The 16,440-nt window shown below is 40.7% G+C and overlaps 1 protein-coding gene across 1 annotated transcript in view; it reads right to left on the bottom strand.

Moving 5' to 3' along the window:
* Positions 1-13,688, bottom strand: part of LOC137147628 (neural-cadherin-like) — an 88,496-nt gene extending 74,808 nt beyond the window's left edge. The window contains exon 1 of the mRNA XM_067539945.1: positions 12,520-13,688. Within this exon, the coding sequence (XP_067396046.1) occupies positions 12,520-13,543 (1,024 nt within the window). The 5' untranslated portion in view covers positions 13,544-13,688. The remainder of the gene's footprint in view (positions 1-12,519) is intronic.
* Positions 13,689-16,440: the final 2,752 nt, after the last annotated feature.

Genomic DNA, 16,440 nt, shown 5'->3' on the forward strand with positions numbered 1-16,440 from the left:
TTGTTTTTCTACATATTAGCCCAGAATGGTACTTTTCAATTCTTTCTCCACCTGTATAGCACAGATATCTTTAGGGGACATGGAGAGCCAGGTTTTCAGCTGGTCTCAAAACTTGTCTCTAAATATGCAATGCATAAATTTCCATTTGCACATACAAAACCTGCATTTGAATGCACAAATCAGGTATTTGCAAGTCTACACAATTTATCTGTGTAAATGTGGATTTTCATTTATGTACATATACCTATGCTATTTAGCAGTTGCAAAATTAGAAGTCTGAGATGAAAATTTATCCTGGAGAACTCTTTTGCAGAATCTACTTAATCATTTCTATAATTAATCAAATACATTCAGATACTTTTCAGTATATATCCTTGCAAAACTGGATACAAAAATTAAATTTGCAGAGCTTGAATTTTCCTCTCTGAACCACATATTGGACTGTTTCAAACCTATTCAGTTTGCCCAATGTTCACACAACACCTACTGACTTCAGCAGAAGGTCTTATATGTGCGGGGAGAACAGACAAATCTTAAAGTGATAGATCAGAGAATAGAGTTTACCCTTAAACCTTCATATTATATTTTACTGATTCTCAATATAATTCAAATAATATTAACATATTATATACCTGTGAAAAGGATTAAGTCAGCCAAAACAAGTGTTCTATTGGCTTCCACATTTTCAACAAACCAAAACAATTAAATATTTATTGCAATCCTGCTTTGTCTCATTTTAAAAAAACAGCAAATTAATCTTCTTTGTAACCACCTTTTCTAATTGAAATATGAAGAATTGATTTAAAGCTTATTAGAGGAATTTTCAATGTCATCTCATCTATTTAAACCATTCTTATGTGAAATAAAATATAATTTGAATGATGTTTTAAACATGTAGTTACTTTTACTCCAATTCAATTGGAGTAAGAGAGAGGAAGATGTAGATGAAATTCTTATACAGAAGGGTTGAATAAGTCTCCAAACTTGGACTTTACTTCTTGCTGTTATAAAGATTCACAGTGGGATTTCATCATCAGTTTTTATGCCTATTAGCAAGCTACCATTACTCCACTGACAACATAATATTTACATCCTCCTAAGATATACATACTGCGACTTCATGAATTAACCACAGATGGGACTCCTCTACAAGAGTCACCGCACATTATCTTCATGATGTATCTACAATAATCTGTGGTAGAATCTTGTCTTTCTTTGCTCCAATGTATATTTTCTATATCAACATTAGCTCTTTTCCTCCCATGTCAAAACTTTGATCACATCTTATTTACTGAATTTGATATTTCTTGAAATTGAGTTGCAAGGAGGACTGGATGGTTTGGGCAATTAATGATGGCCTTTCACAAGATACCAATATAAGCCCCTCTGGAGTCCAAGTTATCAGATGGCTTCAAAACCATGCCAAATTTTGCATCCACAAATATGTCCTCACAATTTTTTTCAGCATGCACACAGAAGTATGGAGGGAGGGACACAACTGTCATTAATGGTTCCCTGATTCTGAGTTCAGTTTTGCACCAGTCCTGGGCGATTTTAGGGCAATCTATTGAGTACTCTAAACTATATCAGTTGGTAATGCCAATGGACAGCATGCCAGCTGAAGACAGCCAGAGTTTGGCACACTCTTATATGCTCTGATATGCCCTCTGTAACAGGGTGTTCTGCCCCTTTAAGGAATAGGAGGTCAGGAGAAACCCAGCAGTTGGATTATCAGGCCCAGCTGGGAAGGGATCAAATGATTATAAAAGTCAGCAAATTACTCAGTGGGGAGGTGAGCAGCAGGAGGGAGGTTGGCTCCTAGGGCAGGCCCTGGAACAAGGGCGAAAGATACAAGGGGAAAGGCCTTTAGATCCCTGAAGAAGGCCCTGGGTCAGGGAAGAGACTGTGTTATATGTGGAACTTACATTGAACTGTTTTATTGTGACTGAAGAAAAAAGTGTGCCTATAAGGAAGGGCTTGAAATGACTTTGGGTATGGTGTTAATCCTTCCTGGTATGAGAAGACAGGCCAACAGCCCTACGCCCTCTCTAGAAAGCTCGCAAAAACGGTGGCATAAGAGAAAGCTATTGTTCCCCCTTTTCGACTTGAGCAAATAGTCAGATTTTGGGACCTCAGGATATTACAGTTGAAAGCAGAAACTGATGGAGTCCGGTATTTTCTTCTGTTCCTTTTTGTTTACTTATAAGGAATGAACAAAGTCCTGCTTCTCCGAACGCAGGAGGAACCAAGAACAAAAGTGCCCAAGCCTCTTTAGTCAACACCAGACCCAAAAGCTCTTTCTCTAGCTTTTTCTAGCATCATGCTGCGTTTGCAGTCTCCTGCTTGGCTCTCTTGCTTTTTGCCTCTCCCTCTCAGTTCTTGTTCTTTTCTCAATTTCACATACACATACAAACACACATCCCTGATCACCATATTCAATGGAACCCTCCGTCCTTATGATACTAGTTTCTGGCCAAACTATTAGGCTTTGTTTTAGCTATGGCCCTTTAACTGTCTCTTACAACTATCTTAAATGAAGGGCTCATTCGCTTATCTATTTGAATGAGGTTTTAACTCAACCCTTAAGTTTTCATCTAGCTCATAATGCTATGCTGGCTCTATACCTGCTAGGGACTTTGGAGGAATCCAACCTAAATAAAGACACTCAATCTCTGCTCCCTTTGTGTCATGGGACAGCATAAAAAAAGAGTTGAGTGAGACAGAGTCTGGCCCTTAGATTTTATATAAATGGGGAGTGATTGGTCTTGTGGTTAAAGAAGAAAGTCTAAAAGTCAAAAGATATGATACAAAAGGGAGCCTTTGCATAAATAAGAATAACTTTAGGAATAGGCCCAACATATCTCATAGTTGATCAAGCAGCAGAAAAAGTTACTAAACTACCTCATTATCAGGATTTTCAGGTCAGTCACCATATGAATGGTGCAGAGTCTATCTAGGGGTCATTATAAAGACAGAACAGTTTTTGCAGCTGCTAGTGCAGCCTACGAAAGTCTGACTTTGCTACAGTGTAAGAACCTACTGAAGAGTCAGATCCATTTGCTATTAAAATTCATGAAAGACAGAAAGATCCGACTGAAAAAAATAAACTAAAAATAGTGGAATTTGGTTGGATTATTATAAAAAAACTTCCTATCTACAGGACATATGGAAACCCTTCATTCCGTAGCTATTAAACCAAAAAGACAGGTTCAGCTGGCCTGTACTACCTTTAAACCAGTGATACTCAGACCTCAGTGGTGCAGGAGTCAAATTAGCAATCAACATTACCCAAAAGGGACACAGCAGTGTAAATTAAATTGTTTCATTTACTATATAAATATATATATTATTATCACAGCAAAAGCATCCTGATTGGTTAATAACCTAGATTGGTTAATAAATAAATAACACAGTATTTTAATATCATGTGCTGCAAAGAGCCACAGGACACACATTAAAGAGCCATTTGCAGCTTCTGAGCCTCAGTCTTAGTATCACTGCTTTAAAGTATGTTGGTGTAAAAGTGGAAATTACTACATGACCGCAAGACGTCCCGTATGCCAGGAATTGTATACAGTGATCTTAAGGGATATCAAGCTAGAAACACACTTAGCCTTGCTTGGAAATTACTCCATTAAAATTACTCAGCAGCTTGCTGAACTCAGTTCTGCCCTGTGCAACTCCTGAAGTCCACTGAACTATTCATGTGCTTAAAATTAAGCATGTGCATAAATCTTTGTGGACTGGTTCTTTAAAAAAAAAAAATCATTGTGATGGTTGGTTTTTTGTTTTTTCTATTTTGGGGTTTTTTAAACAAGAACAAAATAAAAATTAGATTGGGTTGACGCTTAAATATATTATCCACTGAAAAAAGAAACTAGCAAATGAATAAAACTCATAAATACTACCTTAAAAGACTTGTCTTGGAGTAACAATTACTGAATTAAGTAATGGAGTGTGGTATCAAGTCAAAATGTTGATTTACTGTGAGAAAAAGTTTCAACAATTACTTTTATTTCATTATGAAATCTAGAATGCCTCAAATGCATTAAAGTGTTTGAAGGGGTTCCACTTACTTTTAGATGACAGATTTACGATTGTGAGAGGCTAAGTTAACTTGTAAGAAAATGAAATCAGGATGAACTGAATTCAAACTATTTAATAATCAACTGAAGTGCAACATAGTTGATCAGTCAGAACTGATCTCTAATTTGAAATGTTATAACAAGCTTTAATAAAGAAAGATTCTACCCATATGTTCTACAATTTACTACTTCTACCAGATTAACAGATTTGTGCTGAAATTCAGTTAGATCTTTAAAAATGATGACTTCTTTGAAGAAATTAAGTGTTTGAGATAAAGAACAGCCAGTAGATCTAAACAGCGTTGGTGCTCAAGTCCCAGTAGTTTCACAAAGATATTTTTAATCAGACTGCTTGCAACAGAAAACATGTAGCATCTAAATCTCCTTTCTATATAAACATTAAGATGGTGTTTTAAAAGTTTCCCGTATTACATTCCTTTCCATGCTGTTTACAAATTCCAGAATTATAAATAACTCTTACAGTTAAGACATGCATACAGTAAAGGTACATTTTTCTTTAAACATAATAGCATAAAAATGATCATAAAATAATTACGTTTTCATAGCAGGGTAATATATCATAAATCCAATTTTAACCTAGGTTCATTTTCTTTTAAGACAACTGGCAAAGTGACCCTAGTAAGGATAATAAACATTTTAAAAGACAAAACATCAACCAAAAGCTACTGATCTTAATTCTTAGGGATGATTCTCATAGAATCAATACAGCTAGTAAGTGACTAAGGCCTTGGATAAAATTAAAACAGATGATCCTTAGATTTCTTTAATTACAACCTTCAGTGCTTAAAATAGGCAAATACTATAAAACTGGTGATCTTGCCACATTATATTGGTTTAAATAATACAAATACACATCAAATATAACAGAGTGATGTTAACTACTTGGAGGGCCTGCCAAACATCACCCTAAGTAAATCCTCTGATAAGAAAAAAAGTGAACGAGAGGAGATTACACAGCTAATGCCCAGGGATGAAGTAAGGTCATAGAATCTTCAGATGACATAGGATTACCGAGACAGGATCTTTCAAGCCTTCCACCCAAACATTAATGGAATCTGACTCCTTCTTATATTAAATGTTAAAACTGTGCTAAAATATTAATGTGCATAGCAGTTTACGATCTTCTAAATTCCTCCAATGGATAAATATTTATAATAGTGTTAATCAAAAACAGTGACATTACCACTGAACAATACAGATATGGGTATTAAATGTATACAGACATTGGAAAGCCATGAAATATATTGGTCAAATGTTAATACAATTAAGGAGCAAGAAAAAGAATCTATGTATTCGGTGTGTGGCTGAAAGATATATAAAATACTAAAGAGTTAAAACTAAACCCCAAGTTTAAAACATTGGCACCTATGTGTCCAAGTATACAAAGCTTAATTTACACAGAAACATAGATGGAGCATATAAAACTTTACATACAGATGGGCACGAAATGGGTTAACACAGGACTGGAGAGAAACAGGAAATACACCAGTTGGTCCCTCCTTACTCTGAACACTTTCACAACAGGGCTGTCTTGCACAAAATGAAGAAATCTATAACTCTGCGAAGATTTGGGTCAGATGAGGCTGTTATATACAAAAGCAGGAGACATATTTAAAGATCAAACTATATGTAGCAAAGGGCATCTACGAAAAGCCACTTATTGTTTGACTGAGCTGGAAGGAGCCAGGTATTATGCATTTGGGAGAGGCTAAGCAAATGAAGAACAGTAGCTGTTTGACCCACCATCTCTTGCCTATCCTCAACCCTGCTACCATAGTTGACATGCCCAAGGCCCCATTTTCACCTATCCTCAAACCTTTCTTTCATGACCACACCAAGGAAGCCTTTGTGGAGCTAAGCTGTGCAAGACGACAGCATCACCATACTGTGTGGGCTCTGCAAATTCTACCCCTTTGCCAGCATAGTAGAACTCACGCATATTCTCCACACCAACATGGGCATCTCTGGATTTCCCCAATATTGTCCCGCGGATATTTTAAAGTCTTGGGGTAATCAAGGGTTGCTCATTGTTCTCCTTTAATAGGAAGAGTCACCAAATGGCTGAAGTTTCACCTTAAAAGAGATTAATGGGAATTTAGGCTGCTGAAAAGAGAGGAAGGGCAGCCATGTGTGCTACTTGACTGCCGTGCTCCTCAGCGGGAAGTTTACCTAAGGAGTGGTGCTTCAATTGAGCCCAGTCCCATGGCCTGCCACGTCTGCACCTTACTCCCTCTTTATGGAGAAGGAGCAGCACAGGCATTAATACCTATAGATTTCCACTAGATGCCTGCAGATAACATGGGAAACAGACTGTCCTCCACCCCTTCATTCAAATCAACCCCATCTAAATCCAAAGAGCCTAATCCATGGAATTCAAACTTAGGGGTTTTGTGGAAGTAAATGGGGATAATCTACCTGATCTGTGAGTGCGATAAAGTAGATGGACATCTATATGCCCCCATTTGCATACACAAATAATTGTGCCCACAAGGCTGCATCCACAATTAACATGAGAGAAAACTGCAGGCACAAAAAGTTAGGTAGGACTTTAAAAATCAATCCATATACATGTTGTGTGAAATAACTTACAGGAGAAAGTACTACTTTCATTCTTTATCACAAAGATGTTTATGATGTATGTCTTCTAATACACGAGCTGTAGGAAGAATGTTTTAGAATTCAGATACATATTTAATTATTTTCTTCTATTGTATTTTTCACTTTTTTCCTTATGTTTATTAAGAATATTTAATTAGTTTGTGAAAATTAATAAACAAAAGAAAACCTGGTATTTAGGTTCCCAAATACATGATTTAAATGCACAAGTGCACTTCTGAACTCCCAGAAAGAACTGGCTACACTAATTAAGTTGCATACATTCAAAAACTGGGATAGTAGTATAACAATGGAAATAATACTTCAATCCATTATTCTAAAGAAAATTGTTTCCATGATCAATGATAAATGTATTTTAAACTATATTTAATTGGATGTTCTTACTTACTTCTAGACACATTGGAGAAACAAAAGTGGAGTAGAAAAGAAGATGCAAACTATATTAAATCTAAGTTTATGAGCTACCAAACTGCCATGAGAAGTCATCCAATTTAGAAGCAGTTGTGTCTCATACCAGCAGTTTACTTCTCTTATGTGCCAGCTTTTCACCAATTAGTGCTATCATGGGTGCTGTAGCTTGACAGCCCAGCTTAGCTAAAATAGACTGGTCTGCAGAAAAGATAAACTAGATACACTTCAGGAAGCTAAATTGCATTTTTTGGATAAAGTTTGGCACATTTGGGACAGTGCTGTGTGGTATGGGAAAGCAAGTGGTGAGGCACAATGGAAAGAATATTTCCAACTGTGGAGCTATACACTGAAGTCCTTCCTCATAGAGAACTCCCATGAAAACTAAGAAATAAGTAAGGCATTAGGATTTGCCCCTTGCAATTTATTAAATAAAATTAAGTAATCAGATGGACAAAGATGAAAATAGAGTCCACATTACTATTAGACTTGTAAATAGTCCAAGACTTCGGACTGTGCAATTTTGAGAAGTTTTGTGCATGACTGGCAGCATATGTTTATCCTGCCAAGTGATGCCTATGAATAAAACATGAGGCAACAACTAAAACAATTCTGGATACTTTCTGCACAACAGACTTTTAGAAGATCTGGTGATTGTCAAGGAAATGATGCATAGTAGTTATCAAGGACAATCTTATTTTATTTATTTTATACTTTGACTGTCTTAAAGACAATGAGGGTATTTGATAATCTCAAGAAGAAATGGAAAGCTGTAGGCTGAGGCTATGCTTTTCTTTATGTGGCAAAAGTGATATCTGAAGGACATTCACATTTTATTTCACTTTTCCTGTTTCATGTATACTGAATGGTTATTTATAGCCAGATCAATCAATAAATAAATAAATAAAACATTTTTAAAATGTGAACTAGTAGGTTTTGGAAAATAATTTAAATTGGAAATGTAGAACTATGTGCAGTGACTCCATTTAACATTTAAAATTATTTCTTATACTACTTTTTAATGGTAACGTATATTAATATGTAAAAATCAAATCAATTACATTTCAATAGGATTTTGAAAGTTATCAATGGATCTATAATGCACATCAATATTCTTACATCCCTGCTCAGTCTCCTTATATATAAATACTGAGTATGCTTTACCATACCATACTTAGTGGATTACCTAAACACTATAGCATCAGCCACAAAGCAGAATCTCCTTGATTTTGTCTGTTTTTAGTTAGACCCTTTACATTATTGCAATGTATTCTGTACATATAATTATCCATATACTTGGGAACAATCTGATCTTACTGTGTTTTATCATTGTTTGCTAATTTAGATAATAAACTGTAGATTAGAAATGAATTGTAAAAAAAGAGACAGAACAAACATGAAGAGAACAGAATTTAGATTCTAAAGCATCTAAGAGCCTTATCATTGACATTGTTTCTTGGGTGTGGAGGAGACTAATGCCAGAATTAATTATTGGTTAGTTTTAAAATCTTAGCCTGCAAGCAACAGCAATTAGGAGGCAGAAAATGAAAAGTAAACTAAAGGAATTAATGCAACTGTATACCACCTGAGCATTGATCAACATCTGAAACTGTAAGAACTCTAGTACCAAAAAGCTTTCAATACCAGGGTATTTTTGACATGTGCAATGATTTAGATAACACAATATGAAAGCTGAGAGCAAAACAAATAAATTGGAGAAATAATGCAAATTGGTATTTGCATTCTCAGTAAAACACATACCTCTCTACATATTTTAATCCTGAAAATTCATTTCTGCCAAACCTATGGAAAGGGAATCAATATTCTTTATCTATAGTAATCCTTATCTTCCTTATTTAAAATTCATTAAAACACAAAACTATCCCGATATGCATGGTTTCAATTGATTACCTACATAATCTCTTCCCTTGTCCCATCCTCTCCCCTCCTGTTTGCCTCCCTTTCCCGCCTGTCACCTCTGAAGTTTGAAATATAAGCAATTCGAGGGAGGAATGTGACATATCTTCTGTGAAGCATCTAGCACATTTTTTTGGTGCCATGAAATAATAATTGAATTATTTGTCCAGTTTACCAGTCTTGAAAATGTCAGTTCAGTATTAATCATTGTCTGACTAAAAGAAACTACTGTTTAAAAGCTCTACTTTTAAACTTAGGCTGCAGCTTAACAGCAGAGAAACTTGAAATCAGTAGCACCAAAGCAACACTATCTGCACAGAACACCATTAATTACTGTCAGCTCAGGTCTTTTTCAGTCAGACTCTAGTTCCTTGAAACCTATTATCAGTTCAGTGATGCAACTGAAAAACACATCAGGCTAACTGTTGAAAGTACAGCATAGATTGAAAAACGTAAGCTGGACAAGATGTTTGGTTAGACATTTCAACTGGGCTAATGAAAATTGCCTAGAATATAGTATGTCATTCTGTCATGCAAGAGACTTTTATTCAAGAGCAATTTCAGAATCCTCTCTACTCAGACCAGATAACACAGATATCACAGAGGTGAGGCTTTTAGTCACCAGGGGCAAGTTAGCTACCACTTCTCTAACAGCATCTCTTTGATACTGATAGAAAGAACTGTGACAACAACAAAGGGATGAGATTTGGGCTACATGATAGAGTGGGTGAAAATCCCAGAAATTCACTCTGATTGACCCAATAGTTTCTGTCACTGTCTCTGGTTAATAAGAGCCTACCTGGCCTATAGCCATGTACAGGATTGGGTACTGAGGACAGTACACAGGGAAAGCTTCTGCTTTGGAATTTAATCTTTCACCTCTAGATTAGTGGTTCAAACTCAGCCCAGCACACTGCCCAAAAATCATAACAATACGGCCAGCACCCACAATAACAGGCTCAGCAGAATCCAATGGAGAAAAAGAGAGAGACCTAAGTTCAGTGACCTACATGAAATGAGTTTGTGATCTCAGTCCAGTTGCCAGGGGACAAGCTCCCACATAATCAAAACTACTAATATTAATTAGAACCCATATTGACACTCTCAGCAAGGAATTAACAGAAATAGAAAATAAACTAGTTTCTCACTCCTATAAGTGGTCCCTCAGGTCAGGACTTAGAAAAAATAAGGGAAGGGGAAGTATGGGAAGTGTTTCTAACTACTCCCATCTTTGCTATACCTGTTCTGTGGCCAGAGGAAGTCACTATGGACCACCTGGTAATTTTCACTAGCATTAAATTCACTTTGGCCTTGTCTACACTACAAGATAAGTTGACCTAATTACTGTGGTGGCTGATGTCCACACTACCCTCCTTGGGTTGGTGGTGTCCATCCTCACCAGGAGCACTTCCACCGAGCTATGAGGGGCAGCGTGGAGAGCTGGCAGCCTCGCCCCTTAGCTCCGCTGGCAGTCCGACCCCTCAACTTCGCTGGCAGCCCGGCTGCCCCACAGTCTCCTGGCAGGTTGCGCTCCCTCATACTCACCATTCCATGCCGGGAGCAGGGTCCAGCTGCCTGGGCTTCTCGATAGCATGACAAGATGTCCCGATTTTACAGGGACAATATTCAGAGCTTTTATTATATAGGTAACTATTACCCTCCACTTCATCCTAATTTTTCACACTTGCTATCTGGTCACCCTATTTTTCACGCTGCTCCAGCCATGAGCGGGATCCAGCCACTCAGCTCTCCAGGAGAGTGGGGGGCAGCAGGGCTCTAGCTGCCCGGCTTTCTTGAAAAGAATGACAGCCAACAGCAGATATACGGAATGCAGTATCTATACTGACCCTATCTCACCCTAACTACACCAACATAAGCCCTATCCTTCTCATTGAGGTGGTTTTATTATGTCGGCATAGCAAGGGATCTACATCAGTGGGAGGAGCATTTCAGTGTATACACCTCCACTGTTTTGTCAATAAAAGCTAACTTTTGTCAATAAAATTCTGTAATGTAGACCATTCCTTAGCAATAAAGAAAAAAGGCCACCCTAGAGCTTTCCACAGAAATCAAACAACTCAATTCACCTGAAAGTTGTTTCCCAAATGTCCAGCTACTGTATCAAGCTAAGATTAAAATATTTATGTCAAACCTACAACACAGTGTGGAAAAAAGATGAAAAATGTAAAAGCCCACTTTCTAATGTCCAGGAGTAGGCACTATATTCTGAATTAGAAATCTGCTTAAATGAAGTTACACTTTCACAGCTCCAAATCAGAAACCAAGTAAAGAAAGAATAGTGTTGTTTATGACTTCAAATTTGAAATAAGAATTTAAAAAATCATAGATGAAATCAGTCAAAAAAGGTGACTAAAATAGAATAAAATATTACACATGCTGTAATAAGTGATATTCACTTGAATAAGACTTTCTTTTGTGGGTTTCTGGTGATAGTATAAACTGCATGAGGATCCATGAATCATTAGAATCCTCAGATAAAAATTCAGCCATATAATATATCAACCATGTTATCAATCTTGCAAACATGCACATGCTTAAATTGAAGCATACCACATGCCAAATCTAATTTACTTCAATAGGACTACTCACCTGTTTAAAGTTAAGCATATGCAGAATCAGGGCCAGGAGAGAATTTTACTTTAGTGTAAAAATAACTCAGTACACCCAAAATACTTTGCTTAAATTGCAGACACAAACTACATCACTTAATTCCATAATATAATTTTTGTGATCAACTATAAATTTAGCATGCTGAATATGGATATTATTGACCTTTCTGAACATTTCTAATTGTTTTTAAATATTCAGCCAAAATGGTATCCTTACAATTTTTTACATCTTCAGAGTCATCATCATTATTTTGGAACACGCTATTTCTTAAAAACAAAAGGCAATCAGATCTCAAATTTTCCTTGCTAAAACTGAGTCAGGGTACGTATTTAAATTTGTGACATAGAAAATTTCCACCCTCATAAAAGCTATATAAAAAGTTCATAAAAGCTATATAAAAAGGAAATTGTTATACCAACAACTTTTTTGTTACCTTGACAGACAGACAGCTGTATATTTGTAACAGCCTTGATGTTTGCATCTGTGTATAAGTGCACATATGAAAGTATGTATATGGACTTGAAATCATGCACATTTACTTTTCCATTCCACTTATGTATATACACTTTTTATCTGTGTAAGGTAATATGTATGCACTTTGGTATGTACAGGTGCCGGTGTATGCGTAAATGTTTGCAAGAGAGCGCATGCTCGTGTGCACACATTTAAGTGTCTGTGTAGGCATGAACGTGCGTGTACATGGTCTGTGCTAGCCTGTGCACATCCATGTAGGTATGTGTCTGCACACTCAGTGCGCGCTCATGTGCACTGCGTGCGCACATGTCTGCGCCTGCAACTCTCCAGCGCCCCGTGGGGCAGCTAGCCCTGCCCCCGACGGTACCTTGCCTCTCCTGGACGCGGAGTATGAACTCCCAGCGGGCAGACTCTTCCCTGTCCAGGGTCCTGGCGAGAGTCACGTCCCCGCTCTCCCGGTCCACACGCAGCGGGGACTCCTCGGCCGGAGGAGACACCAGCTCGAACCAGGCTGAGGCGAACCTGGCCGGGACCAGCGTGGTCACCAGGGTCCCAGGCCGAGCATCCTCGGGCAGGGGCAGGGACAGCGCCAGCGGGGAGTCGGGCTGCGGCAGGGTCCGGCGGCTGCGCTGAGGCGGCGGCAGCTGCTTCACCTGCGGCAGCACCTCGATGTCCAGAGGGGCGCTGAGCAGGGGCGGCTGCCCGCGGTCCCGAGCGAAGAGGCGCAGCGGGATGGGCGCCCGCACGTGGAGCAGGGACTGCACCAGCAGCACGCGGCCGCTGCGCGGCACCACGAAGAAGTGCGCGCTGCCCGGCCGGGCGAAGTAGCGCAGCTCGGCGTTGGGGCCCGCGTCCGGGTCCTCGGCGCGCATCTGCCACACCTGGGACCTGAGCGCCAGCGTCTCCTCCACGCGGAGCCGGGTGACGCCGCCGGGCGGGCCGGGGCCGGCCAAGCGCGGTGCGTTGTCGTTGGCGTCCAGCACCAGCACGCTGAGGGTGGCCAGCTCGGCGGGCGGGGCGCCGCGCGGCGGGCAGTGCTTGCAGCACAAGCCTAGGCGGAAGGCGTAGAGCGCCCGCGCCTCGCGGTCCAGCGGGCGGCTGGTGCGCAGCCACACCCGGCCCGAGCGCGCGTGCAGCGACACGTGGAAGTGCGCGTGGTCCTCGCCCAGCAGCTGCAGGTGCCAGCGGCGCCCCTGCACCTTGGCGCACCAGGGCTCCGGCCCCAGCCGGGTCAGGGGGATGCTCAGCCCGCTCACCCGCGTGCCCGCCGGCCAGTTCTCCGGCACGTGGCCGCGGAACGAGGGTCTCCGCCTCGGGGTGGCCCCAGAGGCGGCCAGAACCCCACACACCAGCACCCAGCAGGGGAACCGCAGCCGGCCAGGGCAGCCCATGGCGCCTCCGAGGGCGCGGGTCTCGCCTTCTTGGGGCTCCCAGAGCGGCCGCCGCTGCTGCCGGGCACCGAACAGGCTCCGCTCCCTCAGCTGCCGGCTGTGCAGTGCCCAGACGTTCGCCGGGTAGCTTCCGAGGAGCTGAAGGGTCAGGGAGGGGCCAGGGGGCGTGGAGGGGGATTAGTGCCGACGATCCCCAGGGATTTGCTGGCCCCTCCCCGCGCAGTCTGTGTCTCCCCCACTCCCTCTTCGCGTGTCTGTCACAACCACACGCGCGCGCGGGAGACGCTCTCGCCGCGCCGTACTGCCCTAGTGGCACGACACACAAAAGTTTTGCTGAAGCGTGAGACACAGCGGGACCCTAAACTGGGGGGTCTCCTCGCTTCCGTCAGTATTGCGCCTGGGTCCGCCCCGCTGCCTAGCCCCCGGCGCAGGAAGACGCTTCTCCCCTTCCCGTCTCCTCTTTCTTTACCACCTCCAGCCGATGCAGACGGTAGTCACAAACACAGTGTTAAAGATTTTCTCCCTCTGCTTCTCAGTCACTCTCTCTTACAGAGCTCTCTACTATCTCACATCCGCGCACTCACTCCAAGGACTGTCTCAGTTTGTCTTACAGCTACAACTGCTAGAGTCACACACTTGCCCCCCACTGTGTAACCTCAGGGTAAAATTTGGCCCTCCTGGTACAGCTCTACAAGAGGATTGTCCTCCCGTTATGCACTTCCTGATAAGTGTGCAACGCCTTCCTCTCCAATGTTTTTTTAAAGGTATAACTGGCAATTTAAGGAACAATCATACTGCTGATGCAAAAGGAGGAATAAAATCCAGCACCCGCTCTGGTGACATTGCAGCATGAAGAGGAATAAAATGTAAAAACCTAACTGTCATTTAAATCAGCTGCTATGACTGAATACACAAATAAAGAAGATCTGTTAAATAAGGTCATATTACAGAGTAATTTTGGCAAGCAGAACAGCACTTCTGTTAATAAATTCAGACAATTTAAAAGTTTTAGAAGTTTAACAAATTTTATTCAAAGTTTAAATCATTTATTTCACCTTAAATCTCATTTAATTTTTCAAGATGAAAGAAAAGCATTGGTGTTACTCACTTTATTCACAATTTTAAATGTCAGTGTTACCTACTTCTGTAATATTTTAGTTTCATAGCACCTTCCACCCACAGCTTCCAAACACTTTATGGTGGATACGTACCATTATAGGAAACTGGAGTCTAAGATCAAACAGTAAACCTGTGACAGATCAGGAATAGAAGTCATGATTCCTGACTCCCAATCCTATGCTATAATCACACCAAGAAGTTCTTCCTAATTTCATTTTGCATGGTTAATTTGGGAAGATTTTTTTTCCAGTTTTAACCCAAACATTAAAAAAAAATCTCTCTTTATAAGTAAGTCAGAGGGCCAGTTAATGATCCCAGTTACACAGTTGTAAATGCAGGGTCTGAAGTTTGACTTATTCTGCATTTACGATGGTGTAAATGACAGCAGTACTGAGCCCAGCGTGTGTAACAGATATTGAACAGTAATTAGCTTTATGTATTAATATATTTCTCTATAAATGTCTCCCTCTACATCCTTTTTCATGAATGCACCATGTACCAAATGGTCTCACAATGATTGCCATTGACAGACAGTGACAAACTTCCCTCGGTTTGTTGCAGCAGACTTACTCTTCTGGCAAGCCATGGAAAGTCAAGTCAGACCCACATAGGCTGCCAGTATAACAGCTCAGCACTCTTCCCTTCTCTCCCACCTCTCCCCATAACAGCAGCAGGGGGCAGGGAGAGGGAAAACTGGCTGGCCAAGTCTCACATGAAGCCTAACTGATACTGATGAAGCCACTGGATACAATTAACTTCCTGTGGTCCAGAGAAAAACTCTTCAGAAAAACAAAGGAAGTTTGGAGGAGCAGAACTCGACCAGCTGCCCTTTTTGAGGCCAGGACATAGAGAACCAGGGACTAGAAAGTGAGTGGGGAAAAGAGAGAAAAGACATGGCTGGATAGAGAGGATCTTCACAGAGATCTACAGGCCACATCCCCATCCCACCTGTGGGGCTAGGACCTTGGACTCCTCTCCCAACCCTGATTCTGAATTCCCCACCTGACAAGGATTTGGGTATTTAGACAGAGATCCCTGGGCCAAATGTTTGAGGCACCAGGGACATCTTTGAATCATATGGACTTTTTCACACATCTAAAGAAATGCCTGTAAAATGGGACTGGATAAGGATTAGCCTTTTAGGATAAGTGCTTTGCAATATAAAAGTTGAATGGATTGTCCCTGCACAGGCTGTCCATGGCTAGCACACCTTTAAAGAGCTTCACCATGTCCGCTGCCTTTTTTAGTTCCTACAACCTGGTCCACACTAAGCAATCACATCACTACAGCTGAACTGGTGTTCAAAGTGATTTAGTTTAAATGGAGATCAAAAACGAAGGGTACAGAAATGGTGCTGAATGCAGTTTCTCTTCGTTTACAGCGGCAGCTACATCAGGTTCAGCTGAACCCATTGTCAGTGACAGGCTATTATTTTAGTGTAGAGCAGGACTTAGAGAGGAACCTCAAAAGAATCCCACTTGATGAAAAAGCTTTCTTTCCGCTTTTGTTTTTCAAGATTTCTGTGCTTGCCAGCCTGGAGATGGACTAATTAAATTAGTGGAGAAATCTCTAAGCAAAAAAGAAATTAAGCACCAAGCTCAAAAAGCTCTTCTGGTTGGTATCACTATCACCTAACATAACTCTGGCTTTCAACATACATGTATTTACAGAGGTAGTTTTCAGTCTGTTCAAGACTAACAGCTGAACAGCAGTGAATTTGTGAGCTTGAATCTCTGAGAACAAGTTGCTGAATGTTTAGTTTAAATATTCATTTTGGC

The sequence above is a fragment of the Emydura macquarii genome, unplaced genomic scaffold, assembly GCF_026122565.2.
Source record: "Emydura macquarii macquarii isolate MOO-44397 ecotype Brisbane River unplaced genomic scaffold, CSIRO-AGI_Emac_v2 contig_561, whole genome shotgun sequence".
Taxonomy (NCBI): Eukaryota; Metazoa; Chordata; order Testudines; family Chelidae; genus Emydura; species Emydura macquarii.